The sequence below is a fragment of the Falco biarmicus genome, chromosome 5 (genome assembly GCF_023638135.1).
Source record: "Falco biarmicus isolate bFalBia1 chromosome 5, bFalBia1.pri, whole genome shotgun sequence".
In the NCBI taxonomy this organism is placed as follows: domain Eukaryota; kingdom Metazoa; phylum Chordata; class Aves; order Falconiformes; family Falconidae; genus Falco; species Falco biarmicus.
Window position 1 is genome coordinate 31,057,137 of NC_079292.1, and position 15,781 is coordinate 31,072,917.

At 42.0% G+C, this 15,781-nt stretch overlaps 2 protein-coding genes across 2 annotated transcripts in view; both read right to left on the reverse strand.

The window, feature by feature from the left end:
* The window catches only part of OTOGL (otogelin like), a 100,555-nt gene extending 94,777 nt beyond the window's left edge, over positions 1–5,778 (reverse strand). Inside the window, exons 1-4 of the mRNA XM_056339742.1 lie at positions 5,107–5,778; positions 4,032–4,071; positions 2,891–2,939; positions 666–726 (exon numbers count right to left, since the gene is read on the reverse strand). Coding sequence (XP_056195717.1) covers positions 666–726; positions 2,891–2,939; positions 4,032–4,071; positions 5,107–5,185 — 229 coding nt within the window. The 5' untranslated portion in view covers positions 5,186–5,778. The remainder of the gene's footprint in view (positions 1–665; positions 727–2,890; positions 2,940–4,031; positions 4,072–5,106) is intronic.
* Positions 5,779–11,263: 5,485 nt separating this feature from the next.
* Positions 11,264–15,270, reverse strand: RPS16 (ribosomal protein S16). The gene is made up of 6 exons (XM_056340097.1): positions 15,129–15,270; positions 14,987–15,039; positions 14,131–14,232; positions 13,312–13,408; positions 11,603–11,650; positions 11,264–11,461 (listed from the first exon to the last, which is right to left on the reverse strand). The coding sequence occupies exons 2-6, from the start codon at positions 15,032–15,034 to the stop codon at positions 11,316–11,318; spliced, it is 441 nt and encodes a 146-aa protein (XP_056196072.1). The 5' UTR covers positions 15,035–15,039; positions 15,129–15,270; the 3' UTR covers positions 11,264–11,315.
* Between the last annotated feature and the right edge of the window lie 511 nt (positions 15,271–15,781).

The following is a 15,781-nucleotide window of genomic DNA, read 5'->3' on the forward strand; positions in this document are numbered from 1 at the left end:
TTTCCAAATATACACAGATACTCTGAAATTACTGACAAAGCAGAAAATACTATTTATAGAACAGCACTAATGCAGAAAACTTATTTGTTGTTGTTAGAACTGTGAACTTTAAAATTACATACAATCATTTACATGGAAAAACACAACAGAAAGCACCTATCCAGGTATATGTATTTTCCAAGAAGGGTATCAAAGTTTGGTTACATACAAGGAACTTTTCTGCAAAACAGCTTCTGACTTGGACCTGCTTTATGTGTTTGTACAATGCTTAAAACCCTTCAGGAGCAGTTGCATGCTCATTGCCTGAGCACCTCTGTCCCTTTGCATAACCAGTTACATGCCCCTCAGACATACTTACATCCTCTGCCAAGGCCAGAAAAAGCGACAGAAAATAAAAACTACAATGGAATTGAACTTTTTTTAAAAAATCAAAGAATTGGCTTAGTTAGCTGTTCAGGTTCGGTTGTAAGGCATTATTTTGAAAATAAAATTTTAACAGCAATTTTCCCTGGTTTAACATAGATAAAATGAGAAAATAGATAAGGCAGGGCTTTGTAGGGGACATAATGAGGAGGACTTCCACAACCTATGGTAACACAGGATAGTTAGTACAAAGGCAGTATTTTCATGGACCATCTCTCCTCCTGCAGGTGAGGAGCACTGACCTCCTGGTGGACTCCGTGTCAAGGTCCCATGAAGATGCAACCGAGGAGAGGCAGCTTGAATCTGTCAGAGAAACATAAAAGCAAAATCAAGGTGTTTGTGCTTTACACATGAGCCAATATAAGCCTGAGGCCTTGCAGCCTAACATTGGGTTGGGACTTTTAATACAGTACAGTAATTTGCGGCTTGGCCAGCACATGGAACAGCTGCAGGTTCTGCAGGATGGATCAGCAGCCTGGGACAGTGGGGAAGACAGTGACTGTAGCAATGAGCTCCATGGGGAGGAGAAGCACAGCTCTTGGGGGGATGGGGAAGAATACAGCTGCACTGTGGGATCACTGCTGGCCTCCTCTCCATGCCCTCCAGTGCCAATTAACCAAGAAGGCTCCAGCTGGGAATTTTTGCATTTACATTTGGAAGGAAGTGTGAGCGGACAGAGAGCACTCCCGCCCTTTTCACTTCAAGTACCAATAGTTGGAGAGCTCAAAGATGTGATATTCCTCCATTTCATCCTCTTCCCTAACTCATGCTCTGTGCTGTATCCTGATCGTCCCACTGTGGCCACTCCAGCTGCAATGGATTTCATGTCCTCCCTGAAATCCTTCAGAACTGCATTTCAGTTCATCCCAAAAGAGGTGGATCTGCCTGATATGCTGCCTGCCTCTTTTAAGAACTGGGGAGCATCAAACTATAAGGAAGCCATGGGTCTGACCCAGCACTCTGCTACTGCAGCTTGTCACGTCACATTGTCCCTTCCAAGAACTGATCCCATTCCAGGCTGAAAGCACTCTGGGGTTTTTGCTCCCACTGGTCTGATTGGAAAGTTTACCAGGGTGAAGTGCTGGGTAGCTGAAGAGTTCCTTCTTACAATTATTCATGGCCAGTATAAATCCTTTGATTTTATACAGCTTAGCCATTTTGCTTAAGTTGCTGTTCTTCCCCGTGGTTTTTATTTATCGCCTCCCTGATCTTCTACGAGAAAACAGTTACCCTTCTGTGCTTCCCACTGACGTATACACCAGCCTTCAGCTGCAAAGCTGAAGCAAAACAAATTGTTTAAGTCTTAGCTTGTAAGCTAATTTCTTTCTTCCTCCTTACTGCCAGTCACTCTCCATGTCTGGAGTTCAAACTAACGGATCTCAAAGTGAATGGCACTGCGCAAGGAACAGGTTAGGTTAAGTCTCACTAATGCCTTGTACAGTGACATAAAAACCTCCCTTTTCCAGCTGGAAATACTTTGTGGGATGCATCCAAGTAGCACAACCTGTCTAAAATAAACCTGAAATGGACTTCATCAAATCACCACCTGGAAGACCCCCACACCAAAGCTATTCCTTGTCCCCATGGCCTGTCACAGCCAGAGAGAGGATCCTTTCCCTCCCTGTGCGACAAGACCCATTTCCCTTGATAGTTCCTCTGAGCCGTCCTCCTCGTGAAAGTGGCTTTTGGCCTTTACATGATTTTGAGGAGGTGGAGCGCCCTTCCTGTGACAGCACTTCCATGCTGAAGGCCCTCCTGGAACACCGTCAGTCCAGAGGGCCTGTTTCCCTCAGAGGCTTAGTTCACCTCAGTGCAGCATTTCACTCCAGCTACCTCTGATTCGGCCAGGAGGCAAGTAGATCTCAAAGGCACTTGGAGACAGTCACCCTCAGTCAGCTGCAGGCTCCCAGCAAGACCGTGGGGGGAAACTGCCCCTATCAAAGCCCTGCTTGGGCTCTGTAGCCTAAGATGTGTGCCAGCGGGGGAACAAGATTCCCCCATTTACTATTAAATTTCATCACAGCATTGCCGGGATGCAGCACTGAGGCAGCGGTGGGCCAGGGTGGTGGGAACCAGGGCTGGGCCGGGGCAGCCACCACACTACGTGCGGGACAAAGCCTTGCTGCTGGTGCCGCCACTGTGCCTCTTACCACACACTAACGGCTTTCTGGGGCATTCTGTTCGCCCTCACAACAGACAGAGGCCTTGGGGTTTTATTTGCCATGGCGTGCATCAGTTAGCTCGTCAGGGTGGGTAGCCCACGAGGCATTTTGCTGGGAGCGAGTGAAGGCATGAGGCCACAGGCTCAGGCAGGGGGCAAGCAGGTAGGGAACAGCTGCTCCTCCTCACTGCCCTCCTTTTACCGGCCCTGCTCCACACAAAGGTTCCTTTGTAAGGACAGCAAGGGCCCAGAGCAGAAAAGTGGGGAGGGCTTCCCCTCCCTCCTGCTTTTGGAGGTATAACCTACCTCGGCTGTTACAAGATCTCTTTTCTGTCGAGTTGCATTAAACTCATTTCTGGAAGAAAACAAAAAGGATCCTGTATAATCAAAGGTCCCTGGAGCAACCTGAACAAGCAGCTCCCCAGAGAGAAGTGTTTCTCTCTGATTACCATCACTTTATCAAAGAGGTCTTTCTTGGGTGAACATTTAAAAAGATGATTATTTTTTTCTTTTCTTTGTTTTTTTTCCGTGGTCTCACTTTACAGAATAGGGCAGCGCTTCAGTCTCTGCTTGGACAGGGAGGTACCTGGAGCTTGCAGGGCAGACGTGAATAGGCAAAATAGGCTTACAGGACAGGATACAAAATTGTGAAGCAGCTTCATATTTACTTGACTCTGCGTGTGAGTGGCTGCGAGTTCCCCCAGTGTTGTTTGAATATACTGTGATGGTACTTTTAATAGCAAGAGATGACTCTCCAGCTGTAGCTGACTTAAATTTGTGATTAAGTTTAGAAACAAAGGCATCAACTTATAAAACATACTTAGTTTTATCAACAGTCCAAGATGGCATATTATTTGACTTGCATGTGTGTTCACTAGATGTGTTAGCGGTCATTAGACATCTGAAGCTACGTCTGACTGGATGCTTCCATTGAAATTGATAGCATAGTTCCCATTTAATTCAGTGGGATCAGGAACATTCCCTAGTTTGGGTTTTGTTTGGATTTCAGCTTCTACATCAAAACTTGTATTGAAAATGTTTATTTTAAGGCTGTATAGCACTTACTTTTCTGTGCTTCAAATAGCAGCTAGGATTTTACCATGCAATTAGAACTGTAGAAGGATACTCATTTAATGTATTTTTCCAGTCATGAAATCATGATCTCATGCTGGTTCCATTCCATTATTCCTGTAAGCTTTCTTTAGACCACAGAAGTATCATTTTTCATAAGGACCTCCATTTTTCAAACAGAGGACCCATGCCCTTTATGTAAATTCTTTGAAAGGAGTTGTAAACATTCTGAAAGTGTGTTTTATATCCAAAGTACATGTACGTGGCATTTTACATGTTGAATTGAAAGCTGTGTTTTACTTTCTAACCTGCACTGCGTCACACATTCATTTTTGTTCTGTCTGCAGGACTTTACAAATAAGGAATAAACACTTACCTTGACGTTCTTCTCAAAAGCGAAAGCTTGCAATAAGATCCTGTAGATGAAAAAGTCATCAAGAAAATGTTTTTTCTACAGTCTCTCTCTGCACTTGGCAAACGACAGTTTGTCAAGTTCAAAACAATATTGTTGAATTTTGTTCTTTAATGACCCTAAGTTTTCCAGAGCATCTTTACACAACCTTTTTCTGTTGCCAAGAGATGTAGGGCTACATGCTTTTCTTCCTGATTTTCTCAAGTACTCATCACCTGAAAGTTTCCATTGTCTCAGTTCTGGTACATGCTATCATGGAAAAGAGCGGAGTCCACAGTTTTTCAGAGGCTCATAACAAAGCTGATAAAACACAAGACATGCTCAGAGCTTTCCAGAATTGAACTTGTAGGGTGTTTACCTATAATAATTTTCTGAATGTTACTTGTAAGACTCAATTGTAAATAATTTAAAATGCTCTAGAGTCCGTGCTTTAAGAAAAAGTGAAAAAACCACAAACAAACACCCAAAACAAACAAACAAAAAAAACCAAACAAAAAAACCAAACCCAACTTCCAAACCCTTCTTTCTCATATTGCCTTAGAAATCTTTGTAATTGCTGGAAGAAAACTGTCTGCAAGATCCTTTTGCATTACATAGAAAATAGGATGATTTCTATAATGACATGAGCCATTATTTACTCTTGCATTCTAAAAATGCTTAAAAAACCTGCAGGTGCAGCCTGTTCAAACAAAATCATACCCCACTGAAAATCATTAGATGCTTACTGATCTGGCAATAATGACAAGAAAGCCAAGAAACTTCAATTTCATTCCTAAATAAATTGTTTTGTAACAAATGCAGGCATAAAGTGTATCTTAAAAAAAAGAGCTATATTTTAATTTCTATACCTGTAGGAGAGAATGATGACATACACTTTTATAACTTGTGTTAAAAAAAAAGCTTTTTTATTTACGAATTCCAGCAAGGGTCAAAATAGTTGCTTTATAGTGACAGAAGAAGTAGTAGGTGTAATATTAAAATATTTAGAAAAATCGTTTTAGAATTTAGTATTACTACAAAAATGAAATAAAGTTCTTACCTTGCAAAGAGGACAGCAGTGAATGAAGCAAGAATATACTCCATGGTGTCATTAAACTGAGCTTTCCCACAATGTTCATTTCAGTATAACTTAGTAATAGGGAATTTGTCCAAATTAATGGTTTCAATTACGATGGCATCTTAGAACTATGTATTTCTACAGCGTGTTTGAATCTGTTAAAAGTTAGATAATTGGATGCATTATTTAAAATAATGCAGTGCAAAAAAAGGAAAAGAAAAAGAGACATCAAGCTTGGTAGCTACATACAGCTTCAGGAGCTTTGCAAGGTTGCATACAACTTTCTAGCTGCGTGTCTCTCATTAGTAATGCATGGTAACTCCTCAGCAGAGTCTGTATTAGTTACACTTTCACTAGACCTGTGAGCATTACTCCTCTGTTGAATTGAATCAGCCCTTTATAACATAGCAGACAAAGACATAGAAATGTTGCCATGTCTTGATGGTTTGAGAGTTCCTTCAGTTGTCACACACCTTTGTGTGCTTTCAGGCTTGCGCTGAGTGCTGCCCTTTACTGCTAATTACAGTGAAATATTTTTGCAAGACCCTACAATAATGTATATATACATATAAATTTTGTGTATATAAATTATATATGAATATATGTATATTTTGTGTACATTATAACTAGATGGGTTTAGAGATTAACATATTAATATTCCTTACCTGTTCTAAAAGGAGAGATGCTAACTTCCATTAAATAATACACCTGGACTTTTGAGAATATTTTAGATATATTTTTGTGTATAGTTTGCTTATATCACAGAAGATGTGATATATATTCCCAGAGGATAATAATATTTCAGTTTCAATAAAACGTGAAAAAAATCATATTAGCAAAATGGAGAAATTCAAGAGGGCCAATGGGTTTTGTTTCTACTTTTCATGAAAATATAAAAATGTCATTTCACCAAAATTAATAATTATCATATTTTAAAATAGAAGAATCTTACCTGCTTTATCCTAATATTAACAGAATTATTAATCCCCACAGTTTTAAAGACACATAATGCTAACTGAAACTGTTACTACTCACTCTATTTTGCAAAGCCCACCTTTTGCCTAACCCTCCACTCTTCCTAGGATGTGCTTTGTGAGACCCTCTCTGCATGCTACAGAAGGTGGGTTTGGACCAAAATAAAATTTAGAAGTTGATGGCCTCTCTCAAGTAAAAATTTCTCCCATCATTTCTTCTAGCCCTTTCTCTTTCTCTTCCCCACTCCCCAGCTGGACTAGAAGCGAAGGCAAGGGAAAACACTCAACCTCTCCAGCCACAAAGACTAAATCCTGTGTCCACACAGCAGCCAACAACCATGCAGGTCTGGGATCACTGATGGCCCAGGGATGCATATTGCAAACTGATATTTGTTGTAATACTATACTGTGCCTGGAGTATTTCTTAAGAATTATTTTTTATTACTGTTGGGTCTAAGAAGCTGACATTCACATAATTCACATTTCAAGAGGTTTTTAGCTATATTTTTACTTCTGACTAGCTATGGGCTGGTCCCAGGGACTGGCTGCTTATCTGCAGCTGGACTGCATCTCCTGGCTTAGTTTCATCTGCTCCATATGGCTCAGCAGAAGGAAAACAAGTAAGTTCCTGATCCAAATTAACACCCTGATGTAGTTGTACTCACAGACTGTGAACTATCTTCTGGGCACCTGTCTTACAGGAAGTGTTAGAGGCTACTCAACATTCCACCCTCTCATAAACCTACTTCTAGAAGCCGATGCCTTAGATTGTTCTCAAACCGAGATGAACTCAAGCATTGGAGCTTCTAAATTCCATTACCAGTCTCCATGTTATCTTATTTTCAAGCTAAGTCTGGTTTAGAAACTGTTTCAAACTCTTCTGAGAAATCTGACATGGGATTCTTCCCTTCCTGAAGACCGTATTTCACACCATGCTTCATATGCAGCTTCACAAATAAATCTTTCCATTAATATAAATGAACTGGTTTAGTTTAAAAGAAACTATCAAAAATAACCTTTTTGTTGTTGTTGTTTTACAATTTTTCTATCTCAAAGTTGAGGAAATATTTGGTGCATGTTAGTATTTCACAGTTTAACTTCTAATATTGAAAAAGTAGGCCAAGCCTCATCAGCTGCAAAGGGACTTCATAAGATTTGGAGCAATAGGTTTCATTAGGTCTGGATATCTCTGCTCTGCCCAGGGTAGGGTAGGAAACAGCACAGTCCCAAGCACATTAAGGATGTTAGCCAATAAGCAAAAAGAATTATTCAGCCAAGTACACTGAACTGTAACTCAGAGGACTATATTAAGAAAGAGATAAAAGAAAATTGCATCAAATTATCTTGAGGCAACAACACACATTATCTACACAAGTAGTAGAATATGCACGGATTGGAACTTCTGGAAAAATTGAACAGAAAAAATGCATTAGAAAATAATCACTTTTGTAACAAAACAAACACAGAACACACTGGTCCACACAAAAAAATGCTGGTGTTACATTTTTAAGTTATAGATTTTTCTTTTAAAATAAAATTGAAACATTTCAATGTTATATTCAATGATATATTTGTATATTACAGTTAAAATTAAATTGCCCCAAATATTCCAACATAACATTTGAGAGGACTTAATTTTGTATACAGGTTACACAGTTTATCAGGATTATAAATGGGTGAGAAAATAACGACCTTCAGTGCCACCAGAACAAGCTTGCCCTAGTTTGGAATTGGATCCACTGTCTCCATTAATGAAGCATGGTACTTTCTAGAGCTACTCACACTCCAGCCTTCATTGAACTGGTATTTTCAATTAAGAACTCAAGTGAGGTCACATTTTGATCTTTCTAAGGATTAGTATCAGTGAAACTAATGAAAGAGTTGGGCAATATGACCCAATTAGGGGTATTTCTTCTTTTCCAAGAACCATCTCCACAGCTTTTCAAGAACTTTGCTAGGGGGCTGAAGATCAAACTGTCACTATTTTTCTGTCTCTGTGCCAGAGCAGATGTCCAATGACAAGAGTTTGACTGGCATCCCTGCAGAATCAGGAAATCAGGAAAGGAAACAGTTTTATGAACGGGTTTTCTTCTTACACCTTCGAACCTCATGGTAGTTATGCTTCCCCAATGAAGTTAAGCCCTCTAGTGGGTAATTAGTAAGCAACCGTCTAGAATAAAAATCTTCAACCACCCAGGCAGACACCAGCCTGATGCCGTGAACATTTCTCATTTAGAAAGCAAGTCTGTGGGGATGACATCACTCTACAGGATTAATGGGGCATTTTTATAGGACCAGAGTTCAGTTCAGAAAGCATTTTTATTATGCTAAGAGCCTTTTGGTTGAAGAAATGACATGCAGATATCATCTCTGGATGTATTAGTAGCAATGCAAGTTTTATTTTCAGCCTCTCCATAAAAGCACAGCAAAACAAAAATCCCCAATTGTTACAAGCTGTTCTGCGGTCAGAAAAAAATGATACATCAGGTTTCCCCAGAACTGTGAAATCTACCCCTGAGGTTACTGGCATCAGGTACCACATCTCCCCCAGCCTCCCTGAGCTCCACACCACAGTAACTTTGTGTCCTCTCTTTTTTCCTGCACCCGACTGCTCTAACAGCTAGGCAAGAGTAAGTTCTGGACAAGCTATGGCACAGGGTGGGTACGTGCCAACTGGCAGGCCAGTACACATTTCCTAAGCAATGAGCAAGCTGTTGCTTCTCAGCCACCACACAAGCCAAACAACTAATGAAGCTAATTAACAGCTATCAAGACACTAGTTTTCACAAAACTCATAGGAATTCAAGTATTCAAATTTAAAATTTACCCTGGATAGCATCTTTTCCTTAGAAAGTCAGGCTAGGAGGCAGAACATCCCAGTTTTCAGCAGCCCAAGAGCTAGAATAATTTGTGAGCGCTCTGCTAGAAGGTAGAAACTTAGGAACTCACTGGATGAGAAATGGGTCAGATCTGAGGGTGCAGAAAGGGGGGACTGAGGGAAGCAAACTATGCATCTTGCCAAAGAGACAGCAAATGTCTGGAACAGAGCATCTTGTTCACTTAAGAGTCAGACAAAAAATCCTGGTATGTAAATTGGTGATAGAATATAAAACAGTCCTCTCACCTCAATGGGAGTGTGAGGGGTTTGAATAAGAGTGTTCTGCTTTTATTCAGGTCATATAATGCAGTATTTTGCAGCAGCCACTGACAGCCAAAATAGGAGGTGGATGGAGAATTCCTTTTCAGAACTTGTTCAAGTTATGTGTTTAACTCTTGAATAACTACACTTCAGCGAAGATGCCTAAAATGCCTTTTTACAGAAAAAGCCAAGATACATCATAACAAATATTCACATTTTTAAAAAGCCATGAGCATCTATATTCCTAAACTAGAGCAAAAGAGCAAAATTGTACTATTCTTTCCAATTCCCCAACCCAACTTACAAAAGAAGCTGGCTTAACTTTGTGTTGACCGAGTGCACTGAAATTTAACAAGTTAGAGAAATACATTAGTAAATAGAAAGCCCAACAAAAGCCTCAAGTGTCAAGGTGCTCCTACAACAATTCCAGTATTGGGGCACAAATGTTACAATAGACACAAAAATACCAGGCTTAGAGAGCAACACAGCAACAGCTAGGCTCTCAGCTGCTTTGTCTCCAACATCCCTTCCAGTTCCTCTCCAGACTGGTTTAATAGGAAACAACAGTTCAGGCCTGCGCCCATGCCTGTTGGGTCAGCTCATAGCCAAGGCCACAATTTACATGCAACTCTTCCAAGGGACAGAATCTCTTTCCAACAGCCTTTTGTTGCCACATCCTCCCATGTCTTACTCAAAACTTTACTACTCTTTTTTTTATTTTATTTATTTTTGGTCCCTGGGAGATCAATTCCAGAACAAAAAAATTGTTCCAATGGATAAGCAACTGGAGCTTCTCCAACTTTTTAATGTTTGATACACACATCCCCTAGCTAGATCTTTGAAGACTGTATTTTCAATTCCACGTTTTTCTCAACTACTTCCCTAAGGCCTTCAAATTGCTTTATCTAGCTCATGACATAAGCAACCGTGTGGCTTCCAAAGGGATTTTTTTTACATACATATTTAACTTAATGCATTTCTCCAGGTCTACACCCCTCTGTATTTGTACTATATGAACATGTGGTTGAAAAATGAATCTTTAGACCCAATCTCATTTGTAACACAAAAACCTTTTTGCTTTACATTTACAAAATACTATTTTGAAAAGGGATATATTTGGTTTGGTTTAAAATAATAAATAAAAAAACCAAAACAAAAAATCCTACGTTTAGACACACTAATCCAGCAAACTCTGTCTCTGCATTATCTGGTATGGCAAGAGTTCAATAAATCTTCCCCCCACCCCATAATTACCTTGGGTTTAATATAAACTTTAAATACTAACTGTAAACCAGGTGCCCCACTTCAGCACTACATTACTCTCAAGGGGGTAAATTCTTCACCACTAAGCAAGCACAAACTAATGTAGTTCACGCAGACAAGAGTAACTCATTGCCTTACAACCTTCCATAGTAGTGTTTACAATGTTGCTCTCAGTGTGGTATTTCAGGAGCACACACATGCAAGAAAAACAGAAGTCCTTTGCAAGAACATGAACTGCCAGTGCTGAAGCGTATGTGGAAAAATGCTTCATGTGCTGTATTGTGCTAGGTCAGCACACCGAAGCCATGTAACACACTAAACAGAAGTTACCAGCTAGGAGTTAGCACTACACTCACATGCATTACAGACCAATTCTGTAAGCAGGCAGACACAGATGTTTTCACATGGAAAGAACACAGGCTGCTCATGTCAGCTCCTAACACCTGGAAGAATGACTACCCAGGTACTGAAAAAGGTCCCCATTTTAGATCAGAAAGGCAAAGACTTAATTCTGCTGTAATTAACTGCTACACTGTTGCATGTACCCACAAAAAACAGGATGTAAGCTTTCTTTATGTTCCAATAACCACACATTCATCAACAGGAGAAAGCTCTTCTTTATTCACAAGACCCGATCTATCTAGACTTACTTACTATGAAGGGTTAAAAGAGAACTGCCAACAACCCTCTGATTTTACTTTAATACCCATCAATTTGTATATCAATTATAACACAGAGAAAAAATCAATTTAGAAACCTGAAATGTATCAAATTCTCTTTATGTTTATTGACCATCACATGACTGTAGAACAATTTTAACGGTAAGACTTCTGGTAGCGCGCACGAGCACCAGGTCCTCCAAATTTCTTGGATTCGCAACGGCGAGGATCTGCAACCAGCAGAGTCCTATCATACTGGATTAGAATATCCTTGATCTCTTTCTTGGAAGCTTCATCAACATCTGTTTGAAAAAAAAAAAGTAAAAATCTTTCAGTTTAAGAAGTTTCACATGGAGTAAGTCCATATTAACATTTTTTGCACCACAACTAACAGAAGCCATAAATTTCCATTGAAGACTAATAGAACAATCAAAACAACTTACATTTTTGATAGTAAGCCACCAATGCTTTGGAAATAGCTTGCCGGATAGCTGTTAAAAAAATAAAATGGATCAGTAAGTAAATAAACGTATTTAAAAGTGCCAGTTTCTGAGAAACTTGCTGTCTTGTTTTCTACCAAATTGTCCTTTCCCTCAGCCTCCCCTCCCACATACTCCACATGATCTATACTTTGGCAAAAGTGAAGAAATCTGTGCCAAGAGGCCACCCACACTTCATTTGTTGATTTGACAACTGCCAGCTAGTCAAGGAATTGCACAAGGGCAGTCTTGATCACCTTCTCTCCCCTGTACTAACTTCTACCTACAAGCAGGCAACTTTCAAAATCCTTAGAAACACAGTTCTCTGAAGCATCTATACTTCTCAGCAAGGATAAAATCAGTCATTGTGTTCAAAGACAAGACTTAGAAGGCAAAAGGGCGAATAGGATGGTATGAGCAGTTCTTCTAGCACGTATCAGTAAAACAATCCTGTAGGCACAGTAATCAGAACTCAAACAAGGAATATGGGAAGAACTGTAAAGGTGTTGTCAGGCTGTTATGTCAGGATATCAAGATCAGGACGTTGACAAAAATCTGAATTTTCTGAAAATGAACACAATCAACTTTGAGACTGAAACAAGTCTCTCCTCTTACACAGCTTCAGCTCCACTTCACTAACCTATACCAAAACAGCAGAACACACCATCCTTCATAAAGAGCACCTCTATCAACAGCTAATGCAAGTATGTTCTCAATCTTCTCTCCAAGGGGAAAAAATTGCCTTGCTTTGCACGTCAGCTGAAAGACACGTCTGAACAACATGGGAATTTAAAACTAAACATATAATTCATAATAATAAATTCCTTTTTCCCCTCCCAAAATGTTCATGCTTAGCTGCAATTGAACTGCCCTATCACACTGCAAGTTGCAAAGATTATTTCCTCACTTTTCCTCAAAATTCCATCCATTAACTTCATTCAACTTACTTTGGATGTCACAGCTTTGCACATAAAATATAAGCAATAAAGCCTTTAGAAAAGACATTTGTGCAGTGGAAACAGAAACAGAACATTGAGATGTGCAAGTTAGTATGCTAAACTCAAGCCTCTTAAATACATGGCTGTATTGAGTCTGACTGAGACAGAGTTAATGATGCCTATAGCAGCCCTCATAGTGCTGTGCTTTGTACTGGCAGCTAGAAAGATGTCATTATTACTTGGCTACTGCTGAGCAATCAAGGCTGTCTCTCCAACATTCCTCCCTCCACAAAAGGCTGGGGGTGGCAAGATCTTGGGAGGAGACACAGCCAGGACAGATGACCCAGACTGACCAAACAGATATTTATACCATACGACATCTGCTCAGCGATAAAAGCTAAGACAAAGGAGGAAGGATGAGGATTCGTTATTACATTTGTCTTCTGGAGCAACCGCTTACACATACTGAAGCCCTTCCAAGAAGTGGCTGGACATCACCTGCTGATAGGAAGCAGAGAATAATTCCTTTGCTTCCACATGCAGGCTTTGCTTTTGCTTTATTAAACTGTCTGTATCTTGACCCATGAATTTATTTCCATATTATTTTATCCACCCCTCTCCTGCAGAGAAAGGGAGTGAGAGTGGCGTGGTGGGCACGTGGCATCCAGCCAGGGTCAACCCACCAGTCGCTGGACCTGTTCTAGCCTACACCAGAGATCTCAACAAAATTCATACCGTAGATTTGTGCTACATGACCACCACCCTTTACACGGACTCTGATGTCAACACCAGCAAACCGTTCCTTCCCCAGGAGGAGGACAGGTTCAAGCAGCTGGGAAACAAAACACAGAAAGAAAATTAATTTGTGATCAGAAACAAGGATTAGAGCTTGTAGTAGGTTTACCATAGGTGTACTTATTTCCTGTTCTAAAAAATGAAGCCTTGATTTTACAAGTACACACCCAAATTAAGTACACCTTTTGCAGAGTTCTTTGACATCTACTAGGACTGTTATAAAACAAATTTACTTAAGTCTTGGTATTTATTTTTTTTTTAAGTTTCAGAAATCTTAATAGCAAAGCATATGCACACAGGAATTAAGCGCATGGGAACAGTTTCAGTGAATGCCATAACTACATGGGAAAAATAAATCGTTTATTTTGTAGGTCGTGTTCTCCACTTATTTATTACACTTCATAGTTATCTAGTCTGTTTTAGCTCAAACAGGTATTTCAAGTGCTAAGCAATCTTTTAAAAAGGAGGGCTCAGTCACCCATTTCAATTTAAAAAAAAAGCGAAGTGCAGAAAACACTTCACATAATTACATTAACATACGTGAATCTAGTTAAGAAAAAATCCCACCCTTCCCAAAAAGGCAAACACAGGAGGACAGGTTTCTGCATTTTCATAACAACATCTACATTTCAGGTAATACACAACCAAAAATTCAGTAGTGTCAATAAGGCAAACAACTCTTCTCCACCCCCAAGCAATTATGTGTATAAACATATTTTAACATCCAAGGCAGTGGGGGGAGGCTGGGTGGACACTTACTTTATACTGCAGAGTTCTGGGCTCAATCATTTCCAGAGGTCTTCCATTCACTTTAATGAGGCCATTTCCTCTCTTGCAGTGGGCAACAGCAGTTGCTGTTTTCTAAAAATCCAAATGTGTATTAGTACGGCATTTCACTTTTGCACTAGCACTGTGAAGCAGATTTCTTTTTAACAATGTAAAAACCTCAGTTTTATGCCCAAAATTAATACCTCACACTAAATGAAACAGTGCCAGTCCTTACCTTCGCAGGTATTGACTCAGTGTTAAGGCACTTAATAAAATTGTACTTTGTTTATAAATGCTATAAAGTTATAGGATTTAGTTACAAATAAGGGAAAGATACCCTCTCCATTCCTTAAGATGGTACTTCTGCGGCACATTTCCTCTCACAATGGCATGTTACCTAGAATTATTCGATCCATTGGTTCCCAGCAGTACGAAATTTATGTTCCCACCACTACCTCGTAACATGACTCTCGGACACCGCCAATGCCAAGCCAGGCCCGTAAGGCCTGGGGACGAGAGCGGCTGCCGCTCCCGAGAGAATGGGCAGAGCTCCAACCCAGAGAGCCCGGGCCCGCTCCCCGAAAGAGCAAATCCTTCCCCTTGCTTCCGCCCGACCCCAGGAAGAAGGCGTGCTCCGGCACTCACGGAGTGGGACACGTAGGCTGCCGAGCACGCCTCGCTACCACCGGCCCTCCCGCGCACCAGCCCCGCCACACGGCCCTGGCGAGGGGCCGGCGCCACTGCTCCCAAGCTGGGGCCAAGAGACCCCGAGCGCGTAAGGCCACGGGGCGCGGCCCAGCCCGAGAGCGAGCAGGAGACGACGCGGATCGCCGCGCCCTGGCCTCACCTTCCGCCCGAAAACCTGGACGCTCTGCAGGGGACCCTTGGCCGGCATGATTCCTGCAAGAGAGAGGGAGGAGGCGTTAGCGCTGCCGGGGGAAAACGGCGCGAGCAGAGCGGCGGAGACCGTGAGGCCCCCGGACACTCACCTTCCTCTCAGCCGCAGCACCGGGAAAAGGCCGAACGGGGTTTCCCAGCCTCTTCTCAGGGGCAGCCGGGCCGCAAAGCGCAGCGCCGTCTTCCGGCAGCGCGACAGAGAGTTTGCCCGCCCAGCCGCGCTTTGCGGCAACTCGGAGCTGGGCGGCCTGGGGAGCGGGATCCTTCCGCTAGGCGCCCGCCCTCGGTTCCTGCGGGCCGGAGGCTACGCGCAGCGCCCCGCGCCGGGGGTGGTGGTGGGGAGGCCGGAGGGTCGCTGGCAAGGCACGGCACGGCACGGCGGCGGGGCCGCGCCTCCGTCTCTTCGGCTTCTTCTGGAGGAGCTGTGTCTGCCGTCTCCCCGCTGGCGGGGAGCGCCTCCCCTGCGGCCGGCTAGAGGGGATTGATAGGCGCTGGGGAAGGTTAGACGGGGTGGGCCGGACCTCTTGTAAAAGTTCTCGGCCTCCTTGGCACGGTGGCGTGGCCTCAGCCTGTCTTTCCCCCTCCCCGTTTTGCGCTGTGGTTTATTTTCTAAGAGTTACTGTCGCCGCACACATAATTGCCTCACGTTCTCCTTTTGATGTAATGGGACGGAGCGCCATTTAGGCTGCGTGCGCGTTGTCCCCCCCACCCCTCTCAGAAGCTGCCGCCCGCCGCCTGCATGCGG

Excerpts from the sequence above, each read along its gene's own strand:
- RPS16 (XM_056340097.1), bottom strand. The coding sequence starts at position 15,034 with ATGCCGGCCAAGGGTCCCCTGCAGAGCGTCCAGGTTTTCGGGCGGAAG. Across the intron at positions 11,651-13,311 it reads TCATGTAGCACAAATCTACG|CTATCCGGCAAGCTATTTCC; the intron begins GTATGAATTTTG and ends TTTTTTTAACAG. Across the intron at positions 11,462-11,602 it reads GGTGGCTTACTATCAAAAAT|ATGTTGATGAAGCTTCCAAG; the intron begins GTAAGTTGTTTT and ends TTTTTCAAACAG.